This window comes from Protobothrops mucrosquamatus, unplaced genomic scaffold (assembly GCF_001527695.2).
Source record: "Protobothrops mucrosquamatus isolate PMUCROS unplaced genomic scaffold, P.Mucros_1.0 scaffold2327, whole genome shotgun sequence".
Lineage (NCBI taxonomy): Eukaryota > Metazoa > Chordata > Lepidosauria > Squamata > Viperidae > Protobothrops > Protobothrops mucrosquamatus.
Window position 1 is genome coordinate 233,229 of NW_015388410.1, and position 11,902 is coordinate 245,130.

The 11,902-nt window shown below is 41.4% G+C and overlaps 1 protein-coding gene across 1 annotated transcript; it reads right to left on the reverse strand.

Annotated features, from left to right (window-relative positions):
- Positions 1 to 6,622: 6,622 nt before the first annotated feature.
- LOC107295387 (olfactory receptor 1509-like) lies at positions 6,623 to 7,636 on the reverse strand. Its single transcript, XM_015824702.1, has one exon. It carries the CDS (start codon positions 7,634 to 7,636, stop codon positions 6,623 to 6,625), a length of 1,014 nt encoding a protein of 337 aa, XP_015680188.1.
- Positions 7,637 to 11,902: the final 4,266 nt, after the last annotated feature.

Genomic DNA, 11,902 nt, shown 5'->3' on the forward strand with positions numbered 1-11,902 from the left:
CTAGGGGGGGATTTTATAGGGATTTTAAAGGGATTTTATAATATTAAACTTAATACAGGTTATTTAATATATATTTTAATTTGGCTTTTAGAGATGTCTATTGTATTGTACTGTTTTTATTTACCTGTAAGCCGCCCTGAGTCCCTCGGGAGAAGGGCGGGGTATAAATGGGATTAAATAAATAAATAAATAAATAAAATAAATAAATAATAATAATAATAATAATAAAGTTGGAAGGGACCTTGGAGGTCATCTAGTCCAACCCCCTGCTCAGGCAGGAAACCCTATACCATTTCAGACAAATGGCTGTCCAATCTCTTCTTAAAAACTTCCAGAGTTGGAGCATCCACCGCTTCTGGAGGCAGGTTGTTCCAATGGTTAATTGTTCTGTCAGGAAGTTTCTCCTTAGTTCTAGGTTGCTTCTCTCCTTGATTAGTTTCCATCCGTTGCTTCTTGTCCTGCCTTCAGGTGCCTTGGAAAATAGCTTGACTCCCTCTTCTTTGTGCCAGCCCCTGAGATATTGGAACACTGCTATCATGTCACCCCCTCGTCCTTCTCTTCATTAAACTAGACATACCCAATTCCAGCAGCCGTTCCTTATATGCTTTAGCCTCCAGTCCCCTAATAATCTTTGTTGCTCTTCTCTGTACTCTTTCTAGAGTCTCAGTATCTTTTTTACATCATGGTGACCAAAACTGGATGCAGTATTCCAAGTGTGGCCTTACCAAGGCCTTGTAAAGATATATATATGTATAGATATATATAGATGATATAAATATATAGATACAGATACAGATACAGATACAGATACAGATACAGATATAGATGATATAGATGATATAGAATGATATAGATATAGACAGGGCTTTTTTGTCATAGAACGCACCGGAACAGAGTTCCAGCACCTTTTTTCAACGGATTTTGAACAAAATCCTAGTCTTTTAGATACACTAAAAATTGAAAGAGGTTTTTTTTCAACTACAAAGATAAACCTTGCAGGGTAGGCAAGGCGGGTTGTATGATGTGTGTGAGTTCCGGCACCTTTTTTTTTTTTTTTTTACAAAAAAAGCACTGGATATAGATATAGATTAGATTTAGATATATAGATATATAGAGAGGAGAGAGAGAGAGAGAGAGAGAGAGAGAGACAGACAGACAGACAGACAGACAGACAGACAGACATGATGTCAGTCTTCCAATATTTGAGAGGCTGCCACAAAGAAGAGGGGGTCAACCTATTCTCCAAAGCATCTGAAGGCAGGACAAGAAACAATGGATGGAAACTAATCAATGGGAGAACCAACCTAGAACTAAGGAGAAATTTCCTGACAGTGAGAACAATAAACCAGTAGAACGGCTTGCCTTTAGAAGTTGTGGGTGCACCATTACTGGAGATTTTCAAGAAGAGATTGGATAACCATCTCTCTGAAATGGTATAGGGTTTCCTGCTTGAGCAGGAGGCTGGGTTAGAAGACCTTCAAGGTCCCTTCCAACTCTGCTATTCTGTTGTGTCCATCCAACTTTTTCGGATGTACAGAGATTCATCCAATTATTTCCCCTGTCCAGATGACTCCTTCCCAACCTAGTTCCATCTACTTCCTGTTATTCGGTTATTTTTATTCACCTCTAAGCCTTATGCACATCTTTCCAGCTATCTCCATGCTCATGTACAATCATAATTAAGTACTCACATTTTTCTGAAGACAATCTACTCAGTGAGGGTATCCCAGCTAGGATAGTGGATTGGGCGAATAAAAGCTTAAAAATAAGCTGCCAACATCCACTAGCAAGCCAAGAGCCTTGAGGGGCTCCATCTTAATCATTTCTCTTGCATAGACATAGGCAATTTGAAAGAAATACTGGAGGCGATATCACAGGCTGCATTGAAAATAAAACAAGATTTTTCCAGATTGGAAATCTGCACGCTAATGAATTCACCATTGAGCTGGAGTGTTTAATTAAAGTTTTCTCAAGAGGGCCAAAGGTTATAGACAGGTTTTAGTAACAACCACGGAGCAAAAAATATTGCGTCGGAAGGAAGGATCCCATGATGACGTTCAGAGGTCCATTATTAACCAATTCTATTTTTGACAGTAAAAACTACTAGCAGAATAACAGACTTGGAAGGGACCTTGGAGGTCTTCTAGTCCAACCCCCTGCTCAAGCAGGAAACCCTATACCATTTCAGACAAATGGTTGTCCAATCTCTTTTAAAAAGCCTCCAGTGTTGAAGGACCCACAACTTCTAGATCCTACATGGACACTGCTTGGCCCTTCCATGAGTTCTGAGCTTTCCAAATCCCAAAGGAATCTCACATTTACAAAACGCCATGGTTTAAGCTGAACTGTCTAAAAACTGAGCTTTTATTTAATGTTCATCACATCCACCAAGTACAATCATCCATGATTTTCCTGTGACAGTCACCTGCCAACTTGGGTACCCTCCTGCGATGTAGACTTCAGCTCCCAGAATCAATCATCCAATATGGCCTTTGCTGAGAATTCTGGGAGCTAGTTAGAACNACATAGAATAATAGAGTTGGAAGGGACCTTGGAGGTCTTCTAGTCCAACCCCCTGCTCAGGCAGGAAATCCTATAACATTTCAGACAAATTGTCCAAACTGGTTTATTCAGAAAGAGTCAAGTCCAAATTGACTGTGTTCTTGATTTGCAGTGAACCTCTGAATGTCATTATGGACCTATGCCTTCTGGTACAATTAATTTTGCCTATTAATTCTTACCAAACTTTGCTTCAAACTTCTGATACTCTTGGAAATTTGTTGGAAATGGTATAGGGTCTCCAGCTTGAGCACGCTGGAGACCCTATACCATTTCCAACGAATGGCTGTCCAGTGTCTTTTTGAAAGTTTCAAAGTGATGGAGCAGCCACAACTTCTGAAGGCCAGGAATTCCATTGATTGATTGCTCTCACCATTAGGAAGTTTCTCCTTAGTCCTAGGTTGCTTCTCTCCTTGGTTAGTTTCCATCCGTTGCTTCTTGTCCTGCCCTCTGGTGCTTTGGAAAATAAGTTGACCCTCCTCATCTTTGTGGCAGCCCCTCAAATACTGAAACACCACTATCATGTCATCCTTAGTCCTTCTTTTCTCTAGACTAGCCATATCCAATTGCAACTGTTCTTCACGATTTAGCCTCCAGTTCCCTAATCATCTTTGTTGCTCTTCTCTGCACTTTTTCTTCACTTAATTAAGCCATGTTTCATTGTGTATGTTAGCCCTATAGGTCTGGAGCAAAAATTCCATGTCTTTGTTTGTAAGCACCTGGCCCAGCTGGTCCTTCAGAAACGCAAGACTCTTTAATCCATATGGTTGAATCAAAAGAACTTTTACTGAGAAAAAGTGGTTCCAGGAAAGTCAGGCAGAATATGAAGATTCCGGGCAAAGCACAAATCTATCTTTTTTCATTTTCCCCAGTAGACTTAATAATAATAATAGTAAAGTTGGAAGAGACCTTGGAGGTCATCTGGTCCAACTCCCTTTTCAGGCAGGAAACTCTATACCATTTCGGACAAATGGCTGTCCAGTCTCTTCTTAAAAACCTCCACTGTTGGAGCATTCACCGCTTCTGGAGGCAGGTTGTTCCACTGGTTAATTGTTCTAACTGTTAGGAAGTTTCTCCTTAGTTCTAGGTTGCTTCTCTCCTTGATTAATTTCCATCCGTTGCTTTAGCCTCCAGTCCCCTAATCATCTTTGTTTCCCCCCTATACTATACCTGTACATTTGGTTTTTCTTGCCTAAATGTAGAACCTTACTTTTTTCACCATTGAATTTCATTTTGTTAGATAGCGCCCAGTGTTCAAGTCTGTCCAGATCCTCCTGTATCTTAAGCCTGTCTTCTGGAGTGTTGGCTATTCCTGCCACCTTGGTGTCATCCGCAAATTTGATGAGTTCCCCATCTATCCCCTCATCCAAATCGTTGATCTAGATATTGAAGAGCACTGGGCCCAGAACAGAGCCCTGGGGCACCCCACTACACACTTCCCTCCATGTAGATGTGGTTCCATTGAGGACCACACGCTGAGTACGGCTGGTCAGCCAGCTACGGATCCTTGCTTTTTAAAGAAATTAATAACTTCTTACAAATGCCCTAAAAACTTAACATAGCTTGTTGGTTTCCCATGTCTCCAAATGCAGAAAAACGGGCCTTTCATAGATGCACAGGTAATCCTTAACTTACAACTGTGAGATGTAAAACCCCCAAATTTTGTTACTCACAATACGAAGACAAGTCTGGTTAACAAAACAAAGTTTTATTGGAGAATAACATAAAAATAATGAAAGAAAAGAAAAGAACAAGAGCGTTTGCAAACACGGCCTCCTGGAATCTTCCCACTCGAATGTTTTCCAAGAGAGCAATGACCTGGTTTCAAGCTCTGCATTTTATACCTTTACAATGCATGTCACATCTAAGAAGCTTTTTCATCTTTATAGATGTACTTTGAAGTTGTAGTTAAAGTCATCCTGACCTCTTCCACCCATCTGCTGTTATCTTGTTTATTTGTAATTTTCACCTAGGGTCAAAATCCCCCTCTTTGATAATAGGATTTCTACTCAAAGTGTAAGTTCCTGTGTCCGGAGGATTTTTAGGCAAGAAATAGTAAACATTCCTTCTCATATATTGGCATTGCATTGTTACATTCACGTTACAGTGTTACATTTGTACTAAAGAGACAGTTTCATATATGGCATTATATTTCTACCATTACATTTCTACAATTATTAAAAGAATAGCTTTTATTTCCTTCACAACCATTCATTTAGTGACCGTTTGTGTTAGAAATTCTGTTTATATATAGCACCACAGAGCCAACAAAGACTACAGTCGCCATCTGCTTTACTGCTCAACTCTATAACCGTAACAGGAATCAGGAAACTCTCCTCAAAAAATAAAGAAACCATAGATTATAACCATCGATGCACAGTAAACACTGCCATCTACTGGCTGAATAATTCTGTAGTTGTTGCAATACAGAATACATTCAAACATGTATTCCAACAGTTTGAAGTAACAACAACAGCACTGAAAAAAGTGATTTATGACCATTTTTCACACTTACGAACGTTGTACCGTTTCCATAGTCAATCGGATGCTTGGCAACTGGCATATATTTATGATAGTTGTAGTGTCCTGGGGTCATGTGATCAACTTTTGCAGCCTTCTGAGAGGCAAAGTCAGTCGGGAAGCCAGATTCACTTAACAATTGTGTAGCTAACTTAACAACTGCAGTGACTCACTTAATAACTGATTTGCTTTGCAACAGAAATTTTTTAATGGATTGAAATGATTTAAGGTCTGATATTATCTTGTCAGTTTAAAGAGATTGACTAATTGATGGATTAGATAGGTATAGGATAGATTAATATTTTACTTTAAATGGGGGAGATTAGTGGAAGAAGAAATAAATAAGATTTTGATAAAATTAAGAAAGTAGAACATACTTGGAAGGGATATCTGAATTGAAAATGTCTTTATTTAAAGTTAATTTGATTATGGTATTGTACATTTATAAAGCTTTAAAATAGGTTCAGGTTGAATAAATTTAAGCTAGAATTGGATATTTTAAATACACTATGCTATTTGAGGGGAAAAGAGAGGGAATATTTGATGTATTGATTGTACTATGTATATATGTTTTGTTCTAGGATGTTTGATTACCCCAGCACCACGGTGTGTCCTGAATACTTTGTTTTAAGAAATTAAAAAACCAATAAAATTTGTTTAAAAAAAAAAGAAAGAATTTTTTTGTTTTGGTTGTAAGCTGAGGACTACCTGCACTTACAAAACATCTGTAGCTTAAAACAGGGCTTTTCAACCAGTGGTACAGGTACCACCTGTGGTACATTGGCACCTGGCAAGTGGTACGCGACCATCCTAGAAAAGTGGTAGCGGGGGAGGGGAATGAGCTGAACCGGTGGCAGCACCGCACAAGCCTGAGCGAGAGATGGCTGGAGCTGCAGGGCTGTCAGGGCTCAGTGGAAGCGCCAGGATCGGCGCTTCTTCGGGACTGTCAGGGCTCAGTGGAAGCACCAGGATCAGCACCAGGCTCCAGCTGGAGCTCGGCACTGATCCTGGTGCTTCCGCTGAGCCCAGAAGAAGCGCCCATCAGCTGGAATGTTGCAGCATCTCCAGGGTCTTGTGATTTACATTCAGATGCGTGGCAACTGATTCATATTTATGATGGTCACAGTGTCCCAGGGTCATGTGAAGTGACCAAAACCTGCTGCAACCACCCAGCAGACGGGGGGGAATAAAAACCAAACACCCCCCACCCCACCCCCGCTGCCAATCCTCAACAGAAATGCTCACAACAATGAAAACCTCGGACAGGAGGAAGAGCGCCACCGGGAGGGCAGGCAGGTGTCTTGCTTGGCTGTGCCTTGGGGGGCACTTTTTCAGTGCTATTGTAACTTCAAACAGTCACTAAGTGAACTGTTGTAAGTCGAGGACTACCTGTACTTTATCACTTTTTTCCTTTTTGTGGGGGGGTCATCAAGTTTTTGACACCTTGCTAGGCGACAGGTGGTATTGGATATTGCCGTATCCTAAAAGTGGTACAATGGGTGAAAAGGTTGAAAAGCCCTGGCTTAAGATACCTCACTTGACTTCATTGAGATCCTTCATTGCACTGAATTGTCTTCTCCTTTTTGACCGAGTTGTTTTCCACCAAAGCAAGTTGACCAATCCCTTTCCTTATGAAGAAGATTTTCCTCCGGAACCAGAGTTTCCTCATGGAGTTCTTCACCTCTTTGTTCCTCAGGGTGTAGATCACAGGATTGAGGAAAGGGGTCACCATAGTGTAGAAGACAGCGGCCACCTTCTCGGTGGAAAAGCTGGAGGTGGGGCGGGTGTAGATAAAAATGCAAGGTCCTAAGAACAAGACCACCACAAGTAGGTGGGCAGCACATGTGGAGAAGGCTTTGCGACGGCCCTCGGCTGTCTGCTTTCTCAGGGAGAGAAAGATAACGGCATAGGAAGACACTAAGGCCAAGAAACAAAGCAAGGAGATCACACCACTGTTGGATATCATCAGCACTTCGGTGAAGTACGTATCGGCGCAAGCCAACTTCATGACTGGAGGAATGTCACAGAAAAAGCTATCTATGACATTTGGACCACAGAAAGGAAGGCGAATGGTAAGGACCGTCTGGACCAGAGAATGGATGATGCCCCCGATCCACAGAGCACCCACCAAGCATGCACAGATCTTCAGATTCACAAGAGTCACATACTGCAATGGATAGCAGATGGCAACACAGCGGTCATAGGCCATGATGGTCAGGAGGAAGATCTCAGCAGAGGCACAGATGTGGAGGAAGAAGAATTGTGCCACACAGCCTCCGAAGGAGATGATCTTCTGCTTGAAGACACAGTCCAGGAGCATCTTGGGTGCCGTGACAGAGGAATGGCAGATGTCAAGGAAGGACAGATTTCCCAAAAGGAAGTACATGGGCGTGTGGAGGCATCGGTCACAAGCCACTGTCACCACAATCAAGAGGTTTCCTACGAGGGTAAGCAGGTAGATGATGAAGAAGATGAGAAATAAAAACAGCTCCAGACTCCGATTATCAGTCAGTCCCAAGAACACAAAATGGGTCACTGTCTGGTTCAGCTCCGCCATTGGAACAGGACAGATGGAAGTCCATACATTCAACCTAAAAAAAGGAGAAATAATATAGTTTGCTCAAAACATCTCCAAGTGTGTATGTGTAGAAATTGAGGAATGGCTGCAAACATTGGTGGAGTTAGCAGAGCTGGCTAACTTGATTGCTTTATCAAAGGGGGAAAAAAACACAATTACGGTACTTTTGTTTCTACTTGGAAACCGCTTCTGGACTTTGTGCTTGAGGTGGAAAAAAATTTAACTTTGATTTTGGCTCTGACTGATTAGATAGATTTGTTCTTATAGAAATGGCTAGTTTATACAATTATGTTAAAGTAAAAGGTTGAGGTTTGATGTTATTGTTTTATTCTACTGCGCCAGAGGCAGTCAAAAGTCAACACCTTTTTTTTTGCTGTTTTCTCCCTTCTTTTCTACACTTTTCCTTTCCCCTTTCCCTCCCTTATTTTTCCTACTATTTGCTTTTGCATCTATTTGCATTTTATATTATAAATTAATAAAAACTGTAATATGGAAAAAGAAAGTCCCTGGGGTAATTTGAACAACTCTGGAACCTACGTAGTGGCCATGAACAGACTTTCATGAATGGGAAAGGACTTGTAAACGTACAAGTCAGAGGCAGGATTTACCTTCTCTGTGCTGTCTAAGCTGTCTTTGTTTCTGCTGAACCTTGGAAGGGCTCTTCCAAACTCCGTTGAATCTTCTTCCAAATGACTCTAAAACTCTAATTCCTTCTTCATCAAGACGTGAGTTTCATGATCGTGGTGCCAAGATCTCATGTCTTTAAAAAGAGACGTGTCTTTTTCAAGATGTTTCCAGTTTGGGTTCATACATGTCTCTGAGCCCGATAATGATCTGCTTCGTTTTTGATTGAGTACGATAGAGGAAGCAACCAATCCATTATATGTGGTTTGTTTGAACCACTATTTGTTAACAGACATGGTTACCTGGGTTTGTATGCTGGGGTTAGCCTTCAACTATCATTAATTCCTAGGGAGTGTATTGCACCAAACTAAAGAGGAGAACTGAAATGGTATAGGGTTTCCTGCCTGAGCAGGGGGTTGGACTAGATGACCTTCAAGGTCCCTTCCAACTTTACTATTATTATTATTATTATTATTAACTATCATTAATCCCTAGGGAGTGTATTGCACCAGACTAAAGAAAAGGACTGAAATGGTATAGGGTTTCCTGTCTGAGCATGGGGTTGGACTAGATGAACTTCAAGGTCCCTTCCAGCTTTGCCATCCTGTTATTATTATCCTGTTATTATATGCGCTCAGAGGGCACTGTTCCACAATATGCTGCGTTGTTTGTTTCGGAGCAACACAGCTACATTCCAAAATGGCGACCCCCAGGGGGAGGGCCTTCTCGGTGGGAGCCCCCACCCTATGGAACGAACTACCCCCAGAGATCCGGGTGATTCCGGATCTCCCCTCCTTCCACCGCGCCCTCAAGACATGGCTATTTAAGCTAGCAGGACTGGCCTAAGGGTTATCTTAATTTTGGTTTTAAAATAATTTTAATAAGAAAAGGCCAATAATTAATNATTCTATTTTAATTACATTTTAAATTAGCATTTTTGTATTACGTACTGTTTTAAATGGCTGTAAGCCGCCCTGAGTCCGTTTGGAGAAGGGCGGGGTAGAAATTTAATAAAATCAAATCAAAATCAAAAAGGGGAGCTTTCCCCATTTATGGAGGAGACTAACACACCTCCCAAATGGAATCCTAATCTTATTGTGGATTGACCAGGTCTTATGGGTTGGATTGAATCCTTTTGGTTCAGCTGTAAAGCAGGGGATGTTATGACACTCTGGAGGGGGACCACTCCTCAATAGGAAACTGGAGGCTAAAACATATAAGGAACAGTTGCTGTAATTGGGTATGTCTAGTCTAATGAATCTGCAGTCACGACATAAGCCTAAGACTGAAAATCAGGCTTGTCAGATGCTATATTTTTTTCTATCCTGCTCTAATGGAGTAGAGAGTTGGTCTCTGACAGAAGGCCACCTGAAGAGACTAGAAGCATTTGAAATGTGGATTTACAGGCGGCTGTTACGTATAAGCTGGGTTGACAAGATCAGAAAAGAGGAGGTGATAAGCCGCCTGGGAAAGCCCAGGGAAATCATCAAAACAATTAAAAAATGAAAATTAGAATATTTCGGACATGTGAAGCGACACCCAGAAAAAATACGGCATACTCCATTTAATCCTCCAGGGAAAGATTGAAGGCAAACAAGGTCCAGGCAGAAGAAGAACATCGTGGCTTCAAAATCTAAGGGACTGGTTTGGACAAAACTCAGCAGCACTTTTTCATGCGGCTGCTGATAAAAACAGGATCGCCAACATGATCGCCAATGTCCGATAATGGATATGGCACAAGAAGAAGAAGTCTAATGAAGAGAAGGATGAGGGTGACATGATAGCAGTGTTCCAATATCTCAGGGGCTGTCACAAAGAAGAGGGAGTCACACTATTATCCAAAGCACCTGAGGGCAGGACAAGAAACAATGGATGGAAACTAATCAAAGAGAGAAGCAACCTAGAACTAAGAAGAAATTTCCTGACAGTTAGCACAATTAATCAGTGGAACAACTTGCCTCCAGAAGTTGTGATTGCTCCAACACTGGAAGTTTTTAAGAAGAGACTTTACAACCATTTGTTTGAAATGGTATAGGGTTTCCCGCCTGAGCAGGGGGTTGGACTAGATGACCTCCAAGCTCCCTTCCAACTCTGTTATTCTAATATTAATCTATGACCCATAACAATTTGGGTTTGGCTAGTCATAACTATTTGAGTTTGGCTAGTCTAGAGAAAAGAAGGACTAGGGGGGACATGTTAACAGTATTACAGTATTTGAGAGGCTGCCACAAAGGGGAGGGGGTCAATTTATTTTCCAAAGCATCAGAGGGCAGGACAAGAAACAATGAATGGAAACTAATCAAGGAGAGAAGCAACCTGGAATAAAGGAGAAACTTCCTAACAGCAAGGACAATTAAGCAGTGGAACAATTTGCCACCACAAGTCATGTGTGCTTCATCACTGGAAGTTTTTAAAAAAAGACTGAATCATCACTTGTCTGAAATGGTGTAGGATCTCCTGCTTGAGCAGGGAACTGGACTAGAAAACCTCCAAGGTCTTGATTGCATTAACCTTTCTTTTCCCATAAGTGATCAAAATCTGCTTATTAATATATAACTTTATGATTCAGATTTAAATTGTTCTAAGAAAGAGAGTGGGTTTACCTGATATGGTAAGAAACAAGAAGATCACACAGAAAGCTTTAGGAGTTCTTCTTTGTCCATCTTTTTTTTTTCCAGCTAGGTGGGGAGATGGCTTTCGTAAGCACCATTGGATCTTGGCTCTTTCTCTTTTATAAAACCTTAGATTCTCTGAAAATAAGCGATAAAATACATTCCAGGTATCTTGGAAACTCAAGGAGGACCGAAAAAAGGGAAGATCTTGGGAGACTGGAGATCCTAACTGTAATTAATACACCACGGAGCTTGAATCTTTAATTAAAGATTCCCCAAGAGTATCAGAAGTTTGAAGCAAAGTTTGGTAAGAATTAATAGGCAAAATTAATTGTACCAGAAGGCGTAAGTCCATAATGATATTCAGAGGTTCACTGCAAATCAAGAACACAGTCAATTTGGACTTGACTCTTTCTGAATAAACCAGTTTGGACAATTTGGCTGAAATGTTATAGGATTTCCTGCCTGAGCAGGGGGTTGGACTAGAAGACCTCTAAGTTCCCTTCCAACTTTTCTATTCTATTTTATTCTATTCCCAATCTCTATTCTATTCTATTCTATTCTATTCGATTCTATTCGATTCTATTCGATTCTATTCGATTCGATTCGATTCGATTCGATTCGAACAAAATGAAATTAAATGGTGAAAAAAGCAAGGTTCTACATTTAGGCAAGAAAAACCAAATGTACAAGTATAGTACAGGGGGTGCCTTGCTCAATAGTAGTAACTGTGAAAGGGATCTTGGAGTCCTAGTGGACAATCACCTAAATATGAGACAGCAGTGTGTTGCAGCTGCCAAAAAGGCCAACACTGCGCATGCCCGAAGATGGCGGATCGACTCCGGGCGGCTCCGTGAGACAGCAGCGGGAAATGGGGGCCTCGCAAGGGGGTGGAACCGGCCGAGATGTGGACTCGGTGAGTTAGACCTTCCGGATCCCTCCTGTGAGCGGATGGCAGGTGGATGGGGATTTAACGGCCTGGTGGACCCTGGTGGACCCCGCGGCGAGA